This window comes from Crinia signifera, chromosome 8 (assembly GCF_055691185.1).
Source record: "Crinia signifera chromosome 8, ASM5569118v1, whole genome shotgun sequence".
Classification (NCBI taxonomy): Eukaryota; Metazoa; Chordata; class Amphibia; order Anura; family Myobatrachidae; genus Crinia; species Crinia signifera.
In genome coordinates this window covers 90,302,657-90,322,607 of record NC_139224.1, presented here as the reverse complement: position 1 = coordinate 90,322,607, position 19,951 = coordinate 90,302,657, and the positions used below count along the sequence as shown (strand labels likewise).

At 39.3% G+C, this 19,951-nt stretch overlaps 2 protein-coding genes across 2 annotated transcripts in view; one reads left to right on the top strand and one right to left on the bottom strand.

Annotated features, from left to right (window-relative positions):
- The window catches only part of CDC73 (cell division cycle 73), a 103,111-nt gene that overhangs the window by 33,753 nt on the left and 49,407 nt on the right, over window positions 1-19,951 (bottom strand). The window lies entirely within an intron of this gene.
- Window positions 1,793-6,314, top strand: B3GALT2 (beta-1,3-galactosyltransferase 2). Its single transcript, XM_083156791.1, has 2 exons — window positions 1,793-2,512; window positions 4,647-6,314. The coding sequence occupies exon 2, from the start codon at window positions 4,790-4,792 to the stop codon at window positions 6,053-6,055; it is 1,266 nt and encodes a 421-aa protein (XP_083012917.1). The 5' UTR covers window positions 1,793-2,512; window positions 4,647-4,789; the 3' UTR covers window positions 6,056-6,314.

Here is a 19,951-nt window from a genome sequence, read left to right as displayed (position 1 = left end):
GATTTGCCATATCACAGGTAGCCAGTAGAGGAATTAGAGAATGGATATTACATGGCTAGAACAGGTCTAGTTGGTTAATATCCTGGCAGCTGCATTTTGTACCATCTGCAAGTGGTGCAATTATTTTGATGGGAGATGAAGGTAGTGGGGCATGGCCATAGTTTAAACATGATGTTATAAATGCATATATGACTGAGGCAGATCCTCTGAGGATATTAAGTGCTTGATTCCTGCTATGTTCTTCAGATGAAAGAATGATTATTTTATTGTCGCTGATACCGGATGTTTAAGTGTCAATACGTTATCCAAAAACACCACCAATATTCTGCACATGTTGAGTGTTTTTTTTTCTAGTTTTGAACCTCCAAGTGCGAGTCCTGTTGCTGCAGTCCTGAGACTTTTCATAAGGATCTCTGTTTTATAAGGGTACAGTCGCAGCCAACAAGCACTAAGGTGGCACAAGTGAGCCACCAGGTCCCATGAAACTAAGCTTTTGATGTGCTTTTGTGCCCCAAAATGAGTCCTAATCGCAAATGAATGCACGTTTCACAAGACTGCATGAACTGTACATATATTTGTGTGCAACTGAATCTGTGTATGAAACAAAACAAAATAAGGAGTGGAAGAAAACGGATTAATCACTTGCCTTCATGGTTTAAAAATGCAGACCCCGCTGCATACCAAATTAATAAGTTCAGTTTCCCGAAGTCGCTCATTGCATCCATTTGATATGAAGACACATTTTTGGGGTGATGGCGACGGAGTGGGGAAGAACGTCATTAGGGGTGGGGGAGGAGGTAACACCTGTAGCTGATTTGGGCTTTAAAAGCGGCCTCCTCCATAGTGTGACCGGGACCCCGGGTTACCCGGTCACACTGCACAGTAGCCTGGGTCCAACCCAGAATTAACCCTTCTTTTAAACCCAGATCAGAACGCCGGGAAGCTGGACACAGCAAATTTAAAAAGGCCCTTTTAGATCGCACAGAGACCTGGGTCGTCCCAGCAACAACGCAGGATCGACCAGGGTCACTGGGAGGTCTATTAGATATAGTCCCACTACCTCCTGTTGTCTCAGTATCCCCCTATCATTATAAAATAGGTTTGCTTTACCCAGTGTCACATCTGCAACATTTCTGTTAGCCACATACATGTTATTTGCTTACATATTGATTGTATATTAAATGATCTGACATTCTAACTGAAAATGCAGTTTTGTGCAGCCTAAAAGTAAACAACGATACAAGTAGAGGCAAAAAAGAAAATGCCATTGTGTAAATATTACTAGGGATTTTCATTTTATATAAACCAGTATTTTCTGTTAATCAGTAGCTTTCTGAAGAAAACTAATATTAAATATAAATATTATTTCGATGCAACAGCATGAGAGCAGTGTTTAATAAAAAATAGCAAGGCTAACTAATGACATAGAACTCATACATACAAAGAACTCCCCTTAGAGGCTACCAGAAAAGATATTATGAGCATGAATAAAAATGCTCCTGGATTAAAAAGCAGTGCGTCATTTATTTTACCCTCCAGCACTATACAAAACCATGCATTACTGTATATGAATAAGGAGGAAGAAGGGAAGCCATGCGATCGGCGTGTAAAACTAACAGGTAAGCCACAAAGCACTTTAATTAAAGGTGCATCTTTTAAATGACCAATAGGGAGTCTTATCCTATACTGAACACATTATTATACATGATTAATATAGAAATGCAAGAGCCTATTTTCAACACACAATCATCATATTGCATATTTTGTCTCCATGGTTTTAGATATGTAAAAATCCATGCAGTCTCCGTAATAATCATCATAAGTGGAATCAGCATAAGGGGCTGGCTGCCTCTAGACCAGGAGCAATGAATGCAATCTTATCACGTGAGTGTTATCCAGGCTGTGACGTTAAATTCTGCTCTGTCAGAAGACAGCATCTGTCAAAGCCCACATATAAACCATTGCCTCTGAGAGAGGCAGCAGCAGCAGCAGCCTAGAAAGCTGTCTTGGTTCTCTAGACCACAGCCCTCCCCCTGCAAGAAGCACCGTCTTCTTCTCAAGCTGCCTAGCAACAAGAAAGGAGGGTAAATCCTCTCTACTATTATTTAATTTAACGGGACTATGTTCTTGTGGTGCTTTCTCCAAAGCCACTGAGATTTGTCAGTACAGGCATGGATACAGACGGTTTAACACCGCATTAAAGACAAAAGAAAAGATCTGTGAAAGCTTTCAATGCGGAGGAAGCTACCAGGATACCATCTCGTAGTGCAAGAGGACAACACTGGGGATATTCTCACTTCCCAGCAGAGATATACAGAATGTCCATGACTGGAACAGGCGAAAGGGCAAGCTGCAAACAGATGGACAGCAGGCAGAAGCTTACACAGAAGGGAGATTTTTGAAGCAAGTGCGCATGTTCAAGCTCTTTTTTTTTTGCCTAAGTGATGACGTGCCAAAACTATTCTCAATAGGTGTATTCCTACAACCATGAATTTGTTCAGTAAAAACAAAGGTATGTTAAAATATATTTTGTGGGAATTTACTGATTTTTCATTACAGCTTTACGATGGAGCAAATTGTATTGGTGGGTAAAACAGGCAGATTTACTGTAAAATGACTGGTGTGTGTTTAACATAGCTGCACAAAGGACAATTTTAAAGGACAAGCAGCCACAAAATATGAATCTGTGATAGGAGGAGTAAAATCTGCAATATGAAGGGAAGTAAATCCCTGTACAAACTAGGTTATTTTTAATCCTTATCTAAAGTAATCTTCCATCTCTACTGAAACTAGCAAAGCTGCTAAATTCAGTAGATCATTCAAATGGGTAGAGGTACAAATTACATTCTGAAAGCAGATGGAACAAAAAAGCCTGCTTCGTTTAAGTAAAAAAAATATATTATATATAACCTTTGGAAGGATATACGTATGTATGTCCATACGTTCCCAGACTACTTTATTTTACATTGCAAAACTGATTAAATGACAGTAAAATAAAACATTACAATGCATTTATTGTGCAAAGCACTGCAGGAGTTACATTGATCCTCGATGTTATCAAGGCACAATAAATCATGTAAGTGTGGCCAATATAAAATGTGCTTACTTTGCCCTGGGCAGCATTAGCTGGGAATGGAAAAGGTTTTACAGTACACAAATCTTGGGAGGGATCTCTCGGAACACAGATTATACGGGTCAATGCAAACATTTTCTTGCAGAGTAGAACAAGAAAGCATACCACATTTTGCAAGGCAACCAATAAAGCATAATTAAACATGTATGTATGTATGTATGTATGTATGTATGTATGTAGACTTGGCCTAGCCCTATACAAAAGTGTCATTCAAATTACTAGTTGATTACACAGCATACTTCATATTTAATATATTTCTTTAGCTGAACCATTAATGGTGTAATATAAAAGGTATGATTTAGTTTCAAGGGAAATCTGCAGCTATTAGTATGAAAAGACTAATAGTCAAATAGGGAAAAAAAATGGATTACAATGTATTTTATTTTTAAGGGAAAGCAAAAAATATCTACACATGAGTAAAAAGAATAAAATAAACATTTTGCCTGTGAGGTCAAACATTTATAGAGAATTGCTGGCTTAAGTTTAACTATTACCACATCCTGTCATTTACAATAAGATAGACTAGCTGAATCTTTTAAAAAATGACACCTCAGTACTATGGTATAGGTTTTTAACAACGCCACCGCTTTTTTTTTTTTTAATCTAGGATGCAAATACTACCTAGTTTCACAAATACAGAAGTTTCTTTTGAAAAATAAACATAGAAACAGTTTCCTACGTATTTAATTTCTGACATACTAAATATAATCTGCTTAATAAGGCAGAACAAAGTCATTATGCTGGGCCATAACAAAGTTTAAAGTGTCCACAAAAAACGAAGGACTTCATCCACAGGTTTTAGGTGCATCTGTTGTACTAACTAAAAAAATGATAAATTGTAAAAGTAGTTCATGGACTGCTCTCAGATTATAAAAGCAGTTAATTTCAGTCAGTAGTTAACAGAATTCTCAGTGCTCTAAAGAGTACCCTGATCTCTAGAAACCTGTATTAAAAAAAGTATGGCTCTGGCTCCATCTACAGGATATTAAGTTATCATTTAATCATGTCATTCATAGATCACACATTCAACCCAAATCATTTTCAATTCAAATAGTGTAATTGTAAATCGTTTTAACAAAGAAGTTACTGAACCCTGAAAATTAGCTTTGACAATTGCATCTTCTGATTGACTTTAACACAGCGGCCAGTAGCTAAAATATACAAAGCATTTACTGTGACTAACAATGTGGTTTCAATCAACTCCTCTCAAGTCATTTTCTCCTTGTAGATGACCATACTTACAGGCATCAGCTGAGCAAACCTAATATTTAAAAATACAAAGCAACTTTACAATATGTACTTGCTGCAATCCATTTAACATTCAGGGCAATATTTCCTTTCTACTCTACTTCTCCATGGGGGAGCATTTTAAATGCAGGTCATGTGTCTGCACTAGAAGTATTAGCTTGCTGATTTGTGACTTGACCCTGTTTTCCAGTCAACTGATGGACTCATAAATGTTACACTTTGTATATTAACAGAAAGCAATTTGTGTCTGTGTTTTGTTTTTCAGATCTTCCTCTAGGAAACTGTCAATCAAATACAGAAAAATGAAAAAAAAAAGCCACAAAAAGTAAAACGACCACACTAGTGTGTGTTGAAGAATAAACGGGGAATTTGTGCATATCAGTACAATTGCTCCAGGATTTTAACAGCATGATTCAGTGGAGGAGACGCCATTGCTGTCTTGCCAAAATGACGTGGAATAGCAAGCGGTCTCTGTTCCGGACCCATTTAACCGGGCTTTTGTCACTTGTGTTTCTGTTCGCTATGTTTCTATTTTTTAATCACCACAACTCGTTCATTGGCAGAGTTGGAATGAAAGAAAATCCAGTGACTCATACGGTACGTGGTTTCAAAGCAACTAAAAGTGAAACAAACAGCTCACTACGAAACATCTGGAAAGAGGCTATCCCTCAAACGCTGAAGCCTCATACCACATCCAATTTAAGTAACACAGAGTCACAGCAGCAAGGTGTGACTGGCTTGGAGAATACATTAAGCACCAATGGAAGTATTTACAATGAAAAGGGTGTTGGTCAAAAAAATGCATACCATTACAAATACATCATAAACGAGCCTGAGAAATGTCTGGAGAAAAGGCCTTTCCTCATATTACTTATAGCTGCAGAACCCCAACAAATTGAGGCACGACAAGCTATTCGACAGACCTGGGGGAATGAGAGCTTGTCGCCAGGAATTCAAATTTTAAGACTCTTTCTGTTGGGCGTGCACACCAAGCTTAATGCAGCAACTGAACACGCAATAGCTGCTGAAAGTAGACAATACCATGACATCATCCAACAGGAATACTTAGACACTTATTATAATCTGACCATAAAGACACTTATGGGTATGAACTGGGTATCAACATACTGTCCCTATGTCCCATATGTTATGAAGACAGACAGTGATATGTTTGTTAATACCGAATATTTAATTAACAAACTTCTGAAGCCCGATCAACCACCAAGAACCAACTACTTTACAGGGTATTTAATGAGAGGCTATGCACCCAACCGCAACAAAGACAGCAAATGGTACATGTCCCCAGAGTTGTACCCAAGTGAGCGGTATCCTGTGTTTTGTTCTGGGACTGGTTATGTGTTCTCCGGGGACCTGGCAGGGAAGATATTTAAAGTCTCTTTAAGCATCAGAAGGCTGCATTTGGAGGATGTGTATGTGGGCATCTGTCTTGCAAAGTTACGCATTGACCCTAAACCACCACCCAATGAGTTTGTATTCAATCATTGGAGAGTTTCCTACTCTAGCTGTAAGTATAGTCACCTAATTACCTCCCATCAGTTCCAGCCTGGGGAACTGATCAAATATTGGAATCATTTACAACAAAATAAGCTCAATGCCTGTGCCAATGCAGCCAAGGAAAAAGCCAGTAGGTATCGACATCGCAAAATGCACTAAAGACTATTAAGATGAGAACTATTTCATGTGCAATTAAATCTGAAAGCATGTGCTGTGGCAGACTTTTCTGGCTGTAAATGGAGTGAAAAAATTATTTTTTTATTTGGAGAATCAAATTGTATATGGAAAAAAATCAGGGGAGAAGTGCGTTACAAATGTTGTGTGTTTAACCTGTGCAATAAGAAGCATGCACACTTCAGTGGTACACCTGCTATTTTATGTGCCAATAAAATACAAATTAACAAATTTTCCACACAAACAGATGCCTACACACTTCTTATATAGTTATTTTCCCTTCAACAGGTGCCTTTTACGGAAAGTATTAGGGAGAAAAAGACTTCACAGTAAGCAAGTATTTGGTGGTGTGTATAGATCTTACAGAACCTGTAAGGGGTAACCCAGTGATGGGTGTGGTGTGGTGTGGCATGCCAGCTCTGGTACACTTGTATTTCCCGCAATGGATGGCTGGCTATCACAAGACACATTTCTGGCATTGCCAAAAGGTCACAGCATTAATGTTCAGAACCTTGACATGTTCTCAATGAATAAAAGTGTTAACTGCGATTTTAGTATAGTTTTTCCTCTTTAAACCTTCAATGGTATCTGGTGGGGAGATGTGTATGGTTAATAGCTGTACAATCACATTCTTTTCATTTTATTTAAAGCTTTAGCCCTCACTAGGTTCTTTTAATGGTAAAAAAGCTAGGCAAACCACAAAAAGATTAATATACAAGGGCTGAGTTGGTAAACTAACCCCATGTCGACCTAGTGACCGTATCCCTTTTAAAATATTTTTGACCAGACAGTACCAAAAATGTAATAATGTTACTATAGTGCAGGTGTGAGTTCTAGAGCAGCAGACTGAAGTCAGGGGTTATATTATACGAAGAAAGGTGAGAATTCGCAAATCAGGTCCCCTGAAATTGTGCAGTAGGTGGGGGGAAAAAGGGATTTATATTTAGCTGCACAGTATCAGAGTTAGAACATGCACAATCCTAACCTACTGATTGGTAGTCCCATCAGTGGTGAGAGTCTCCCATTTCATTCTATAACTGTTCAGGAGAACATCCTACTCTGATTAGAAAGGCGGCACATTAACTATTGAAGTGCTTTATTTGTTATTCCAGGCAATCATGTATCATTTCAAGATAATCAGCGATCACATTTTTATCTCATTTTCCCAAGCAACTGGGAAGGAAATGCTAAGGACGTTGTGTGTGACTTACTTATTGCCAATTTTATTTAGGTTGTGCACAGAATTATCTGCATTTTATATTTTTACTAAGAAGCATGGAGAGTGATTTGCAAGAACACTGTACATAATCAATATAATACATACCTGCACACATATACTGACACCCACCAAGGGTGTAGGTTAGGACCAGTCACAGGATATAAATAAAGTGACATACTATGACTGAACTAGACAAATGTTGGATGGGCACGCACCTATATTCTTGTGCACCAATCATGAACTCAAATGAGTCTTTAAAGAGCAACAGATTTTGGTTTTATCGTTTTAACAAGAGCTTACTCCTATAACTTGGCTGTCAATTTACATAATCAGTATGTTGTAGATTTACAGTGTTTGCTAGGACTAATCATCCAGCACAAAAATAAATCTGTCACACACAAACACAGAAGCACTGGATTCTGCATCTTCACAGGAGTGTAACCTGATTTCTGTATAGGAGACAGCTCCGAGATCCTGGGTGAATGGGAAATGGTTGTCACAGTAATCATGTGGCAGTAAACCGTGTCATTATTGGCAGCTTGAATTGCAAATTAATGGAAATATTTAGAAAATGGTCTTCTTACAGGTAACTAAAGTGCCTTCTATCAAAATAATACTCAATTCTGACAGGTGTCATTGCATTTAAGTGCATATGCGTAACATATATACTGTGGCTCATTTAGAAGGCTTTGAAATGTAATTCATTCACAGGATGTCAAAATGTCAATAGCAAAAAGATTCTATTAAACTGCCAGCAATAGGTTTTGGGCTTCTTGAAACTGTTCCATGGTCACAATCAGATCTCTAAGTATTTTCACTTTGCATTTGAATTGCTACAAGAAAAACACTCTGAAAATCTCCGACACCAATGCCTGCACTTGTTTGCTGTCCACGCAGATAGCATTATTAACCTCAGGTCAGACAAAAACACAAAAAAAATCCTAAAAATAATGAATGCTTCTCCCTGCTTTTTAAGGCCTGACCTGAAGCTTCATCTATCTCCTGTGCGTACAGCAGATGCATATAAGTGGCAGGTCAAACATACTGGATGACTGATAACAGCATGAATGCCATTTCAGAGTACAGTCAATTGACAGCAGTGGATTTGTATTTAGGCAGGTGGTGTGTGTCTGCTGCTCAAAGCCTTTGAGTGCAGCATCTATCAGAACAGCAGCTGAACAGTCCCGCATAATTGCAAGGAGAATTTCAATGAATGAGAATTTACTACTAACACAAGTTTATTTAATTCATTTCACTCCAAAATGTAGGAGTCAGCCTAAAATGTATGAGCTAGATACATTTTTAATATTTTACATGGTATCATGTATTGTACATAGACCACTGCTTTTAGACTGGTATGGGTCATTGGATAGACAGCAAGTCGACAAGCATTATGTCGACATGCATGAAGGTCAACATGGGGATAGGTGGACGGGGTCATTATGTCGACATGGATAAGGTAGACAGTCAAAATGTTGACATGGGGGTTTTAGCTTTGTGCCGAATTACGGCACAGTCGACATGTTGTGGACCTAATGACCGTATCCCTTTTTAGACATGCCACATTCTTTAAACTACTTAACTGGGCGGCATGGGTGGCAAGAATTAGTGTGCGACAGCATGGAGATTATGAGTTCACAGAGTTCTCATATTTGTGTCACATTCCCTCTGGATAGTCCAATTTTCTCCTACATCTAAAAAATATATATTGATTGGCTTTGGACATAAGTTATGTTGGCCATCACTGTATCAGCTCAACTATGTGTGTAGATGGGACTCTGATGGCCAAACAGGAAAGGAGCTGGGTAACCGTGACCATGTCAGTATGCAGAACGAAGATAAGTTCCCCCATTGTTGATTTGCTGTAGTGCTACTACAACCACTACTAATCTTTGTGCCATCGATGCCAGTGAACAATCAAATCTGATATTAACAGCCCAACCGTTGGCCATCCCTTTACAAGCTGCACTGTAGGGTCTGTTGAACAGTGTCTATGTCAAACATACCTGCACCATACTGTATAAATACTGATCCATTATCACCTTAATGCTCTCTCAGTGTGGTTTTCTTATGCACCCAAGTACATTCTCTACAAGGGTACGGATCATAGTCAACGAAGTCTAGATTGACACCAAAAAACTTCAACTATGACAAAGGTCAACACGCACCAGGACAACAATTACAAAGGGCGACACTGGCAAAATGTTAGCATGGAAAAGGTTGACATGTTTTAAGTTTTTTTTTGTGTGTCAATGTTGATACTTGAGCACATTGACTACTGATTATTTTACCGCTGCACTCACATTACCATTCCAAATTGAAGTCCACATGGACGAGAGAGTAGGAACAAATAAATATATAAAATTTAGTGAAAAAAACAAACATGTCAATCTAGACATTGTGGACCTATCTTCAGGATCACCTATGCTCCGTCGTCAAACGTATCACGGACCTCCAATCTCTACATTATCATTGCAAGCTCAATACCCTTCTCCTAACGTGCCAATCGTATAAACATAAGGTCCCCCCCCCCCCAACATTCCAATCCTCATGCTCTCTTCGTCACTATAATCCTAATAATCCTCATTCCAACACCACCCCCCCCCCCCCCATACCAAGACTTCATTAACTTAAAGCTTTATCAATAAAGGGGCATTAACTACTGAATCAATCATTAATCCCTCCATTACCTAGTATTAGGCAGGTTGATGAGAGATTTTATCAGTAACTCCCTAACACTTTATTAGGGAACCCCTCCTCATAAGCCATAAATCCCAACCACAACGTAAAAAAAAAAAAAAAAAAACTGTTTTGTACATGTTTGCAATTAAGAAGACTCATCCTGAGGCACCGTTAAATTCTAGAGCTGGGTACACACAAGACGACTTGCAAACAATGAATTGTCAACGATTAACCTTGAACTTCCAACAGTATAGTGCCCACACACTGTCCAATGTTACAAACAACTGAACAATAGATCATGTGTCTTTCCAGCATTTGGTATATGTGTAGGTAATATATATATATATATATATATATATATATATATATATATATATATATATATATATATATATATATATATATATATATATATATATATATACACACACATATACACATTGCGCAATCTGCTGAAAATAGTGGACATCCACAGATTGAGCAGCATATGTAGGTCTGAGCAAGAGACATCGAGGACTCACAAGAGCATGCAATAGTGCGTACACAATGGAAGATTTCTTGTTCTCAATTCACCCTCGAACATGTAAAAAAATAATAATAATAATGAGTGTTTACCCATCTTAACACATCATGCACATGCTCTACATGGGTATTATTAACCAGACCGAGTATTCAGTATACAGTATATCAATATCGTAAGGAATGCAGTCAGTATTAGTCAGTGAATGAAAAAAGAATAGCTTGTGCTTTCAATTTGTCCACTTAAATTTTGAAAGGTTGACATCGCTCAATAACCTGTATTATGCAGTCACTGAAAGCAGTCACAATTAAGGCTACGAATATTAGAAATCTGTATTGCTAAGAGAAAAAAACAGCACATAAAGAATAAAGCTTAAATAAAGCTTAAGGGACTCAATTTAAAGCTATCCCCACGTAAATCAACAAATAGAAAACCCTGTATCAATGGCTAAGCATATTCTACAGTATTTCATGTAGTAAACACAGGCTATTTATTATGAAAACATTCTGATATAACTGGTAGTTACCATAAGTTAATTACTGTGTGAATATTGTACACAAGAGACTGCAATTTGCTAGAGAGACATAAGGAATGTCATAGATAAGAATGAACATATGATTTGACAGAAATGGATTTCGTATAGAACTCTGACAAAGAATGTACTATCATAAGGTTACCGCATACCAATTAGAATTTAATGAGGTAATCTGAATTGTGTTTTCCTAAATTAAAATTGAAGAAACCTCAATAGGATGACAAGCTCACTAATGCTGCTTTCCCACTGCAGACCAGTTTAAAGTCATGGTAATCTTAAATGGTATGTAAAACGGTATTAGCATTCCCACTGCAGCAGATTACCGTTTTAAATACCATTTAAGTACCATTCCCATTGCAGTGAACCGTGTAAAACGTAGAGTGCCTAACCCCCCCCCCCAGTGTAAAGAGTGCCTAATCCCTCCCCCCCAAGTGTAAAGAGTGCCTAACATACCTCGTACCTGCCCTGTGCCCCCACCTCCCCTCCTCTTGTACTTACCTGCACGGGGATGCAGGGCAGTGGGGAGGCAGCGGGGGTCCATGCAGGGTCCAGGCAGTCCCAGTGCCTGATGAGAACTAGTAGTTCTCACTTTGCGCATAAGTAATGAGTGCACGTGCATAATAATGAGACGTTCATTACATATGCACATATGTAATGAGCGGCTCATTATTATGCACGTACACTCATTACACATGCACAAAGTGAGAACTACTAGTTCTCATCAGGCACTGGGACTGCCTGGAGGCTAAATAACGTTTAAGAGGCATTCCCACTGCCTCTTAAACGTTATTTTAACGTGTAGGACTCTGCTTTAAAAACGGGTTGAAATACTATTTAACTTTAAACGGTATTTCAACTCTGGCACTTTCCCACTGCAGCCTTAAAACGGTAAATTGCGCTGAAAATCGGCAATTTACCGTTTTTTAGCTGCAGTGGGAAAGGGGCATAAGCTTCATAAAACTGTGTGGAGGCGATACAGGAAGGGGGAACTCTGCCAAAAGTATAAAATAAATACTTTGAGATTAACAAATGTCCAATATAATATGTTTAGGATATGGATTCTGAATAGATACATGTATTATCACAAGCAAAACTAAATCTGTTCATTCTAGCACCCTGCACCTAATCTGTGATGGCATGTTTTAATATTTAAGGCCAAGATTTTGTGTGTAATGTACCTCTACAGTTACAGTAGCTGCATTGATGCATCACATCAAAAGTTTGCACTTGATCAAATTATTTTAAAGTAACACAAAAAAGCAGGAGGAAAACCTGCATAAATGACATGTACTTTGTTAGGCACTGCAAAATCCCTGTGGTGCCATATAAATAAATGATGATAATATTATTAATAATAATAATAATAATAATAATAATAAAGTATAATGGAATGATGAGAAAATTGCCTAAAACAGCTGCAGGATCATACAGCCTACATACTGGTTCAATGAAGACAACATCCATAAACTGGATTGTTGTCATTCTTAGACCCTATAGCATAATGAGAATTAATAGCCAACTAGCATACAATAAGTGTAAGTATGGGGAACTTATAACAAACAAGAGAGCCTTGGGTCCTCATTTCTGAGGCTACTTGGCACTGCATGCCTGCTCCTTTAATCCATTTGCATTGAATACTTTTTTGCAGATTATCCTTCAAAATCAATATCCATAATTTATGCCAGGCACACAAATTATGAAAAAAGGATAAAAAATATTTCCCCCAAAAACACATATTAGCAATAAGATTTAAACACTACATGATGAAACAAAGGGGAGCAAATTACAATCAGCTATTTGTTCAGATAAATTATCTATATAACCGATTTAATCATTGATTGGACCAGCATTGGGAGGGGATGCTGGGTTCTTGTAATGCTATATTTTCATTTCTATTATCATATAGTGTGTATAAATGCTATTGATAATACTTTTTTAGTGTACTGCGGGATGTTTTACCGCCTTTTATTGTTGAGAATGCATCCCTTTCATGCACCCATGATACATTAATAAATTGAGTGAGCAGATACCATTTCATATTGCCAAACAAAGTATACCTTATTTTTACAGACTTGTTTTCTTTATTGAAATGCATTTTTGGAACCAACAAACCACACACCCCCTACTTTGTTAGTGGGCACAAGAGATTAATTACAGAATCAAGTGAAATATTTAGCTCCACCTGTGCATATTTTAAAATGTGTCAGTGAGTAATGAATTCACATTTGCACCCATGTGAACTGTGTGGGGTCCTGAGGACGGAGTTTGAGAACCTGTGGTTCAGCTGAGTCAAGTCCTGGAGTACAGGCCAAGCATGCTCCTGGCTACCCTAAATTTTCACCACCAGTGAAGATATGCCCAGGACAAGGAGACCCCTTTGGATGGGAATGTAGATCTTGCAAATTTTATGCTGAATAATTTATTTATTGGAACATTCAAACTATTAATAATGTAAATAATATTTACAGATTAAAATAAAGGGAGGTCTTTGGGGTTGTGCATGTAAACTCAATCAGAATTTGCTTTAAATAAAAAATAAAAAAAAACAATGCAGGGAAACTTAAAATAGAGTAAGGGGTCCATCCTATTAATTGCGAAGGGTGCGAAGTGCTGTTCCAATCGTGTTTAAACACCGTCAATGGCACCAGATTTTGCACCCTTCACAGACTGATTTCAGCCAATACTCATTCAAAATCTCTAGCTACCCTATGGGTAGCGAGCACTTTTGTGCAAACGCTATCAGTCGTAAAGTGTGGCCATTCCCGTGATGATGTATACTCGCACATTAATCATGGCTAAAAGGATCGAACCCTAGGTTTGTGTAATTGACTTCTTGAAGCATGTGATGGGAAAAAAACAAGCCTTCAATAAATAATTCCCCAAAGAAAAAAGTTGGACGTAAGAGTTTAAATAGTACATATAATACAGCAACTACACATTTCCCCCCGTGCACCTTGCTAGGCGGAGAGCCCCAAAAACAGTGCTGGGAGAACACGGATTCACAAGGTTGACAGACAAATGTTGATATGGCAGTGGTCAACACATAAGTTTGACATTAGTTATTTAGCATTTTGTCTTTTTTTGTACTTTTCATACTTCCCAATACCCAAAGTCACTGGGAATTGTTAAGTGTGCTCATATTGCGAGCCATGTGAGGGAATATGATACAATAATATGGGGTTCACGGGATTTGTTCAAATTGACACACAAAAACCTTTTCACAGGTCTCATTTCCATGTGGACCTTTTGTCTATGTCAACCTATTGACCATCTACCATTTAGAAAGTAACCACACTACAGTGGACAAAATTTGTTGCAAAATAGTGGTCGAATTAAAACCATGAATGTCCATGATTGCAGCTTCTCATTTGTGCTCCCTATTCATGTCCTTGTCCAAAACCTCACACAGACACAAGGCAAGGCATGAGGAAACAGAGAATCCAAGGGAGTTACGACAACACATTCATCACTAAAAATGGCACATTTATCACAAGATGGCAGTGCAGATTTAAAAAGGCAGTTAATAGTCTACAAAAAACCTCAAGCAAAGCCCACACAAAAAGACCACAATAGATATTTTCAGGTGTATTAGACACAGGGCTGGTCCAAACACATAATTAGTCTAAATGCCTGGATAAAAGGTGAGTTTAACTACAGTAATTTAATTTCCCTCCACACAAATGCATGTTTTTGCTATTTACTTTCAGAAGAAGATTTAAATATATTTAAGGGACAGAGAAAGTAATTCATTTTAATAATAAATGTTTCAGAATGCCAACAGCTGTGCACAACAGTACATTTGGCATAATAAAATGGTATACTGTAAAATTCACAATATGAGACATAACATCAAATCACAAATGAGACCCTGCACAGCTAAACATTTAGGGCCTTATTCAGAGCCACACGTAATGCCACATAGCTCAATGTGTAAGTGCAGAAATGTCTGAAGTCACCTATGATGTTTTACACAATGCATACGTACAAACAGATTGTAAAGGATTCATACGGGGATAGTAAAATGCGCAAATGTGGGCCAGCTCAGTGGATGGATTATTGGAGTGCTGCAAGTCTGTATGCAAGCATCTGGGTTAGTAGAGGCACTGCCACAAGCATAGGAACCCCTGGTTTGAAGGAAAAACTGCCCATGGTGCAATTTTTGTTTGTGTGACTGGTGTTGGCTTATAAAAAGGATGCCCCAACCTGTATAAAAACATGCACAAGGGAATAAATTGTACTTCTCAGTACAGTACCTGGAATGTATGCAAAGGGATCAGTGTATAGGCCATTTGCATAAACTAGGAGAAGGGCAACTGTCAATATACACTGCAGTATTAGGCCAATACTACATTACATCACAAAAATATTAAACCTAATGTGGTTTAAAATAATTCACATGCTTTAATGTTAAAAAAAAAAAAAAAAGTATGAGAGACACAAACAAGTTCTGCTGCAGCACAATGCACAGCATACAGCTAGAATGTAATTTCTGCTTTATTGCTCAAGAATCAATGTGTGTCTATTCCATTGTGTTTCTACATACAGACTACAGCAGAAATCCGATATATTTCCACTGATTAAGATTCCAGACTACAGCTTACACTGTCATTTATCAACACTAAAAGACAATGAAAATTATTTCATACGTGTAATTCTTCCCAAATTGGTCATGAAGTATCCTATACTCTGACATTCTGTGGTAAAAATGCAACTCCATACATACAAAATCTAAAATTATTTGAAATGTAGGCCACACCCCATAAACAGAAAAAAATATACGGTATGTATATGTGTTTGCATCCTTTTTTCAATATGATGCTTAAAAAAAAAAACAAAAAAAAACAGAAAACAGAAGTCAACACACAAGACCACAAAGCCAAAAACAAAACAAATGGTTCAGAAAACTTTTTTTCAACGGGGTGGGCTGGACAGTGGGTTAAAATTAGCAAGCCATTTTATAACAAGAGTTTCATTTGTGCAAAAAGTGTATAAAAGGTTAAATCTGCCAGATTTGTACTTGTATTCACAAGTGAACAATAAATGGAAAGATAGAATCCCTAGTTTCTAAACAGACATCTCCTTAAAATAAATTCTAAACAGAGAATTTTTGATAAGGGAAAATGTGCATGTGTTGCCATCTAGTGGCAACAAGAGCAAAGTACATTGTAAATGGACAGAATGCTAAATGCTGTAGTAAAGAACTGTATGATCAATTAATGATTTCTCCTGCTGCGGGCACATGCAAGGGGGTAAGGGGGTGTGTCTTCGTGACACATCCCCTCGCATGGTTGCAGGGGGAAAAAGCATGGGGGGGGGGGCTGCATTCGCCAGGGCAGAGACACAAAGACCTGTAAGCTGCAACTTTGGAGTGTTTCTGTGGGAATTTGTGCCCATTCATTCTGTAGAGCAGTTTCTAAACTTTTTTTTTTTTTTTTTTTTACACACGCCCCTTGATTAAACTTTATGAGAACCCCCCTCCTCTCAATTTGAAATATCGGTACTTATGTAATATCTGGGCTCCCGACTTTCTTATGAGACCGCGTCCCCTTGCGGGGCTCGCTGCGCTCGCCACGCTTCGGGCATGGTGGCTCGCTGCGCTCGCCACACTATATAAAATCAACTCCATGCGTAGTTGGATAGTAGGGGTATGAAAAAATGGGGTGCATTTAACATGGGAGCCCAGATAATACATAAGTACCGAAATATCCACAGTATTTACCAGTGGAGTGAAAAAGAGCAGTATGTGTATCCTTATATTAACCCTATGAGTGCCAAGGGAATTTGTAAAAATTGCCAAGCAAACCTTTTTATTAACTCTTTGAGCGCCAATGTTGCTGTGAGAGATCCTCAAAATATCCAATAAAAATGCCAGCACTGCTCACAGCGACTGTTTTTTTTTTTGGATGCAATTTTAACTAAAACTTTAATTAATTGACTTGGCTGTAATGCTGGCATTTTTAGCGGATAATCTGACTATCGCTCACAGTAACATTGGCACCCAAAGGGTTTAAGGCCGCCATACACTATGCGATTTCGGCCCGATTTGACCCGATTCGGAGAAATCGGGCCAAATCGCATGTGCAGACATCCCATTCGACCCGATGCGCGGTCCCGTGCGCATCGGGTCGGATTCGGGAGGTCGGACGGGCTGCACATAAGATTTGTTAAATCTTATGTGCAGCCCAAGGTGGGCAGGGGACGCAGCGTATAGTACGTGCGGTGGAGGGAGCCGAGCAGGGGACTGTAAGCAAATAGCCGGGCTAGAGAGGCAGTGGGCGCACTATCCTGGGCGGGGGGGGGGGGGGAATGCCGCAAATAGATACTTCCAGTCGGCCTAATGTATGGGGGCCTTAAGACGTAGTGACTGCGTACTGTGCAGTCAGGAATCGGGTCCCTCTCTGTCTGGCCACTGGCTGTGTCCAGTCTCCAGGTTTCCCACTAACACCTGTAGGATTAATGCTGCTGCTGCTTCCTTTTCCTGTGCAAACACAGATGTCTGACAAAAACGTGGGTGTCTCCCAGTTTAATGCTGGTCAGGCAAAAGCTCAAGGAGAGCGATTATGCTGCAGATGGAACTGGAAGTGACTAAACATGATTCTCCTCCACGGCAACAGGAGACTTCTAACGCCATTACCAATATTTTCAAGTACCCCCAACCGGTTTGCAGCATACTCCAGGTTGAGAAGCCATGTTGTAGAGCATTTATGAGATCAGGCACTGAAGTTTGATGAGAAATGCACTGCCCTGGGAAGAGGCCGTGGGTGATATAACTTGCTTTAATTACAGCCCTTTTACCGAGCGTGCTAACTCATAGAATACGGGATAGTTGTAGGAGCTATGGGTAACTGCACTAAAAGCTCAAACTAAAAAATCTGCATCAAGATTAATCTGCTGACCACTTGCTGGGGGTGAAATAAGTTCACTACAGTAAATTTTACAATAAAAAAAAGAACATTTTTAAAACGTTTTAAACCATCTGCTTGGAGTGCCGCCCCTACTACATTGCTAGCGCGCTATATAATATATATATATATATATATATATATATATATATATATATATATATATATATATATATATATATATATATATATATATGGCGGCACTCAGACAGTTAAATAACCACACCAAAGGCAATGGCTTAAAGCCGACGCTTCATACATATACACACACACATATATATACATACATACATACATATATATACACACACATATATACACACACACACACATATATAAATAACAAGTGGATGAAAGCAGCGGCACTCTGAGTCTTCAAAAACTGTGCAAAAAAGTGAAAACTTTACTGGTCTACAGTTTTGGGGATATCACCCCTTCATCAGGACAAATACATGGTGCAAATACAATCAATAAATACACTCCAAACAACTCACCCACGCCCCCCGGCGTTCCCGCGTCTCCGTGGTCCTGCCCCGTACTTCCGGCCATGTCCAGGTGTGTCATGCTGTGGGGCGGACGTGCGTCAGTTGTTTACTGCCGTCGTCCGGGCGACCAGAGGGCTCTCACCCCCCTGGCCTCTCCGGCTTCCACCCTCCACACTAGCCCGCCTCTCCGTGACGCTGGCGGTTACCTTGGCAACCTGTAGTCTCTCACTCTACTGGCTAGCCCGGCCCGCGTCACCGCTCCCGCAGCATCTGATACGCTGGCTGCCCGTATGATTCAGGGATGGTTGCCACGGTGATCTGGGGCGCCCCTGAAATGTTTTGAATGAATATTTTTCTGGATGCATATTTACAACCATGTGTCCAGAACACATTCACTCATTTACGGGACTCTGGTATGCTGTTGCAGAGACTCATGGACATTACACAGATTCCTGAGGAATTAGTGTTGGCCACGTTGGATGTGACCAGTCTCTACATCTGCATCCCACACGTGGAGGGGTTAGCAGGGTGCGGAGACTGGTCACAGTCTCCGCAATATTGTGGTCCTGATATTGATGTCTTTATCTGTTTATTGGAATTTACCCTGTCCCACAACTATTTTCTATATGATGGTCGCTTTTATCACCAGAAGACAGGGTGTGCGATGGGGTCCCCAGTGGCCCCGTCGTTTGCCAACTCATATATGTGGGAGACAGAGAGGGGGATCTTCTTTGAGAAACCTGAAGTTACAGATAAAGTGTTTATGTATTTCCGGTACATAGACGATTTGATCGTACTATGGACCGGAGAAGAGCAGACATTACAAAATATAGTGGAACAACAAAACAGGTCACTGAGCCCCATAAAATTAACCCTTACCAGCGACAAAAGAAATTTGTTTTCTAGACATTTTACTGAAAGTGGAGGCAGGAAAATTTGTAACCTCGCTATACTCTAAACCAGTGTTTTTCAACCACTGTGCCGTGGCACACTAGTGTGCCTTGAGCTGTTCTCAAGTGTGCCTCCAGATCTAGAGATGCCTAAACTAGTTTACAGCCACCACCAGTTCAAGTGTTATTTACTGGTCTCTTCTTTTCATGTAAAGGGCCAATGTATTTTATTTGTGTTACCTGTGGGGACCAGTGTGATTGTTTTTTATATGGGGGGCAATAGGTTTGTTTTTTTCCTGTGGGGGCCAATGTGTTTTGCCATGTGGGGCTCTCATGGTGTGCCTTGGCAATTTTTAAATCTTATTTAGTGTGCCGCAAGGTAAAAAGGTTGAAAATCACTGCTCTAAACCAACGGACCGCAACACATTGTTGCGGTTTGATAGCCATCATCCCCGTTCAGCAGTCCATGGACTGCCCTACTCCCAGTTCATCAGGGTCTGCCGTGTTACCAGCGACCCGGATGAATTGGAACATCAACTCACCAAAATGTTTAATAAATTTAGAGAACGAGGGTACCCTGCCAAGGAATTAGAGGAAGCCCAACTCAAGGCCCGCAAACAAAGCAGGGTAGACCTGATCACCCGGAGG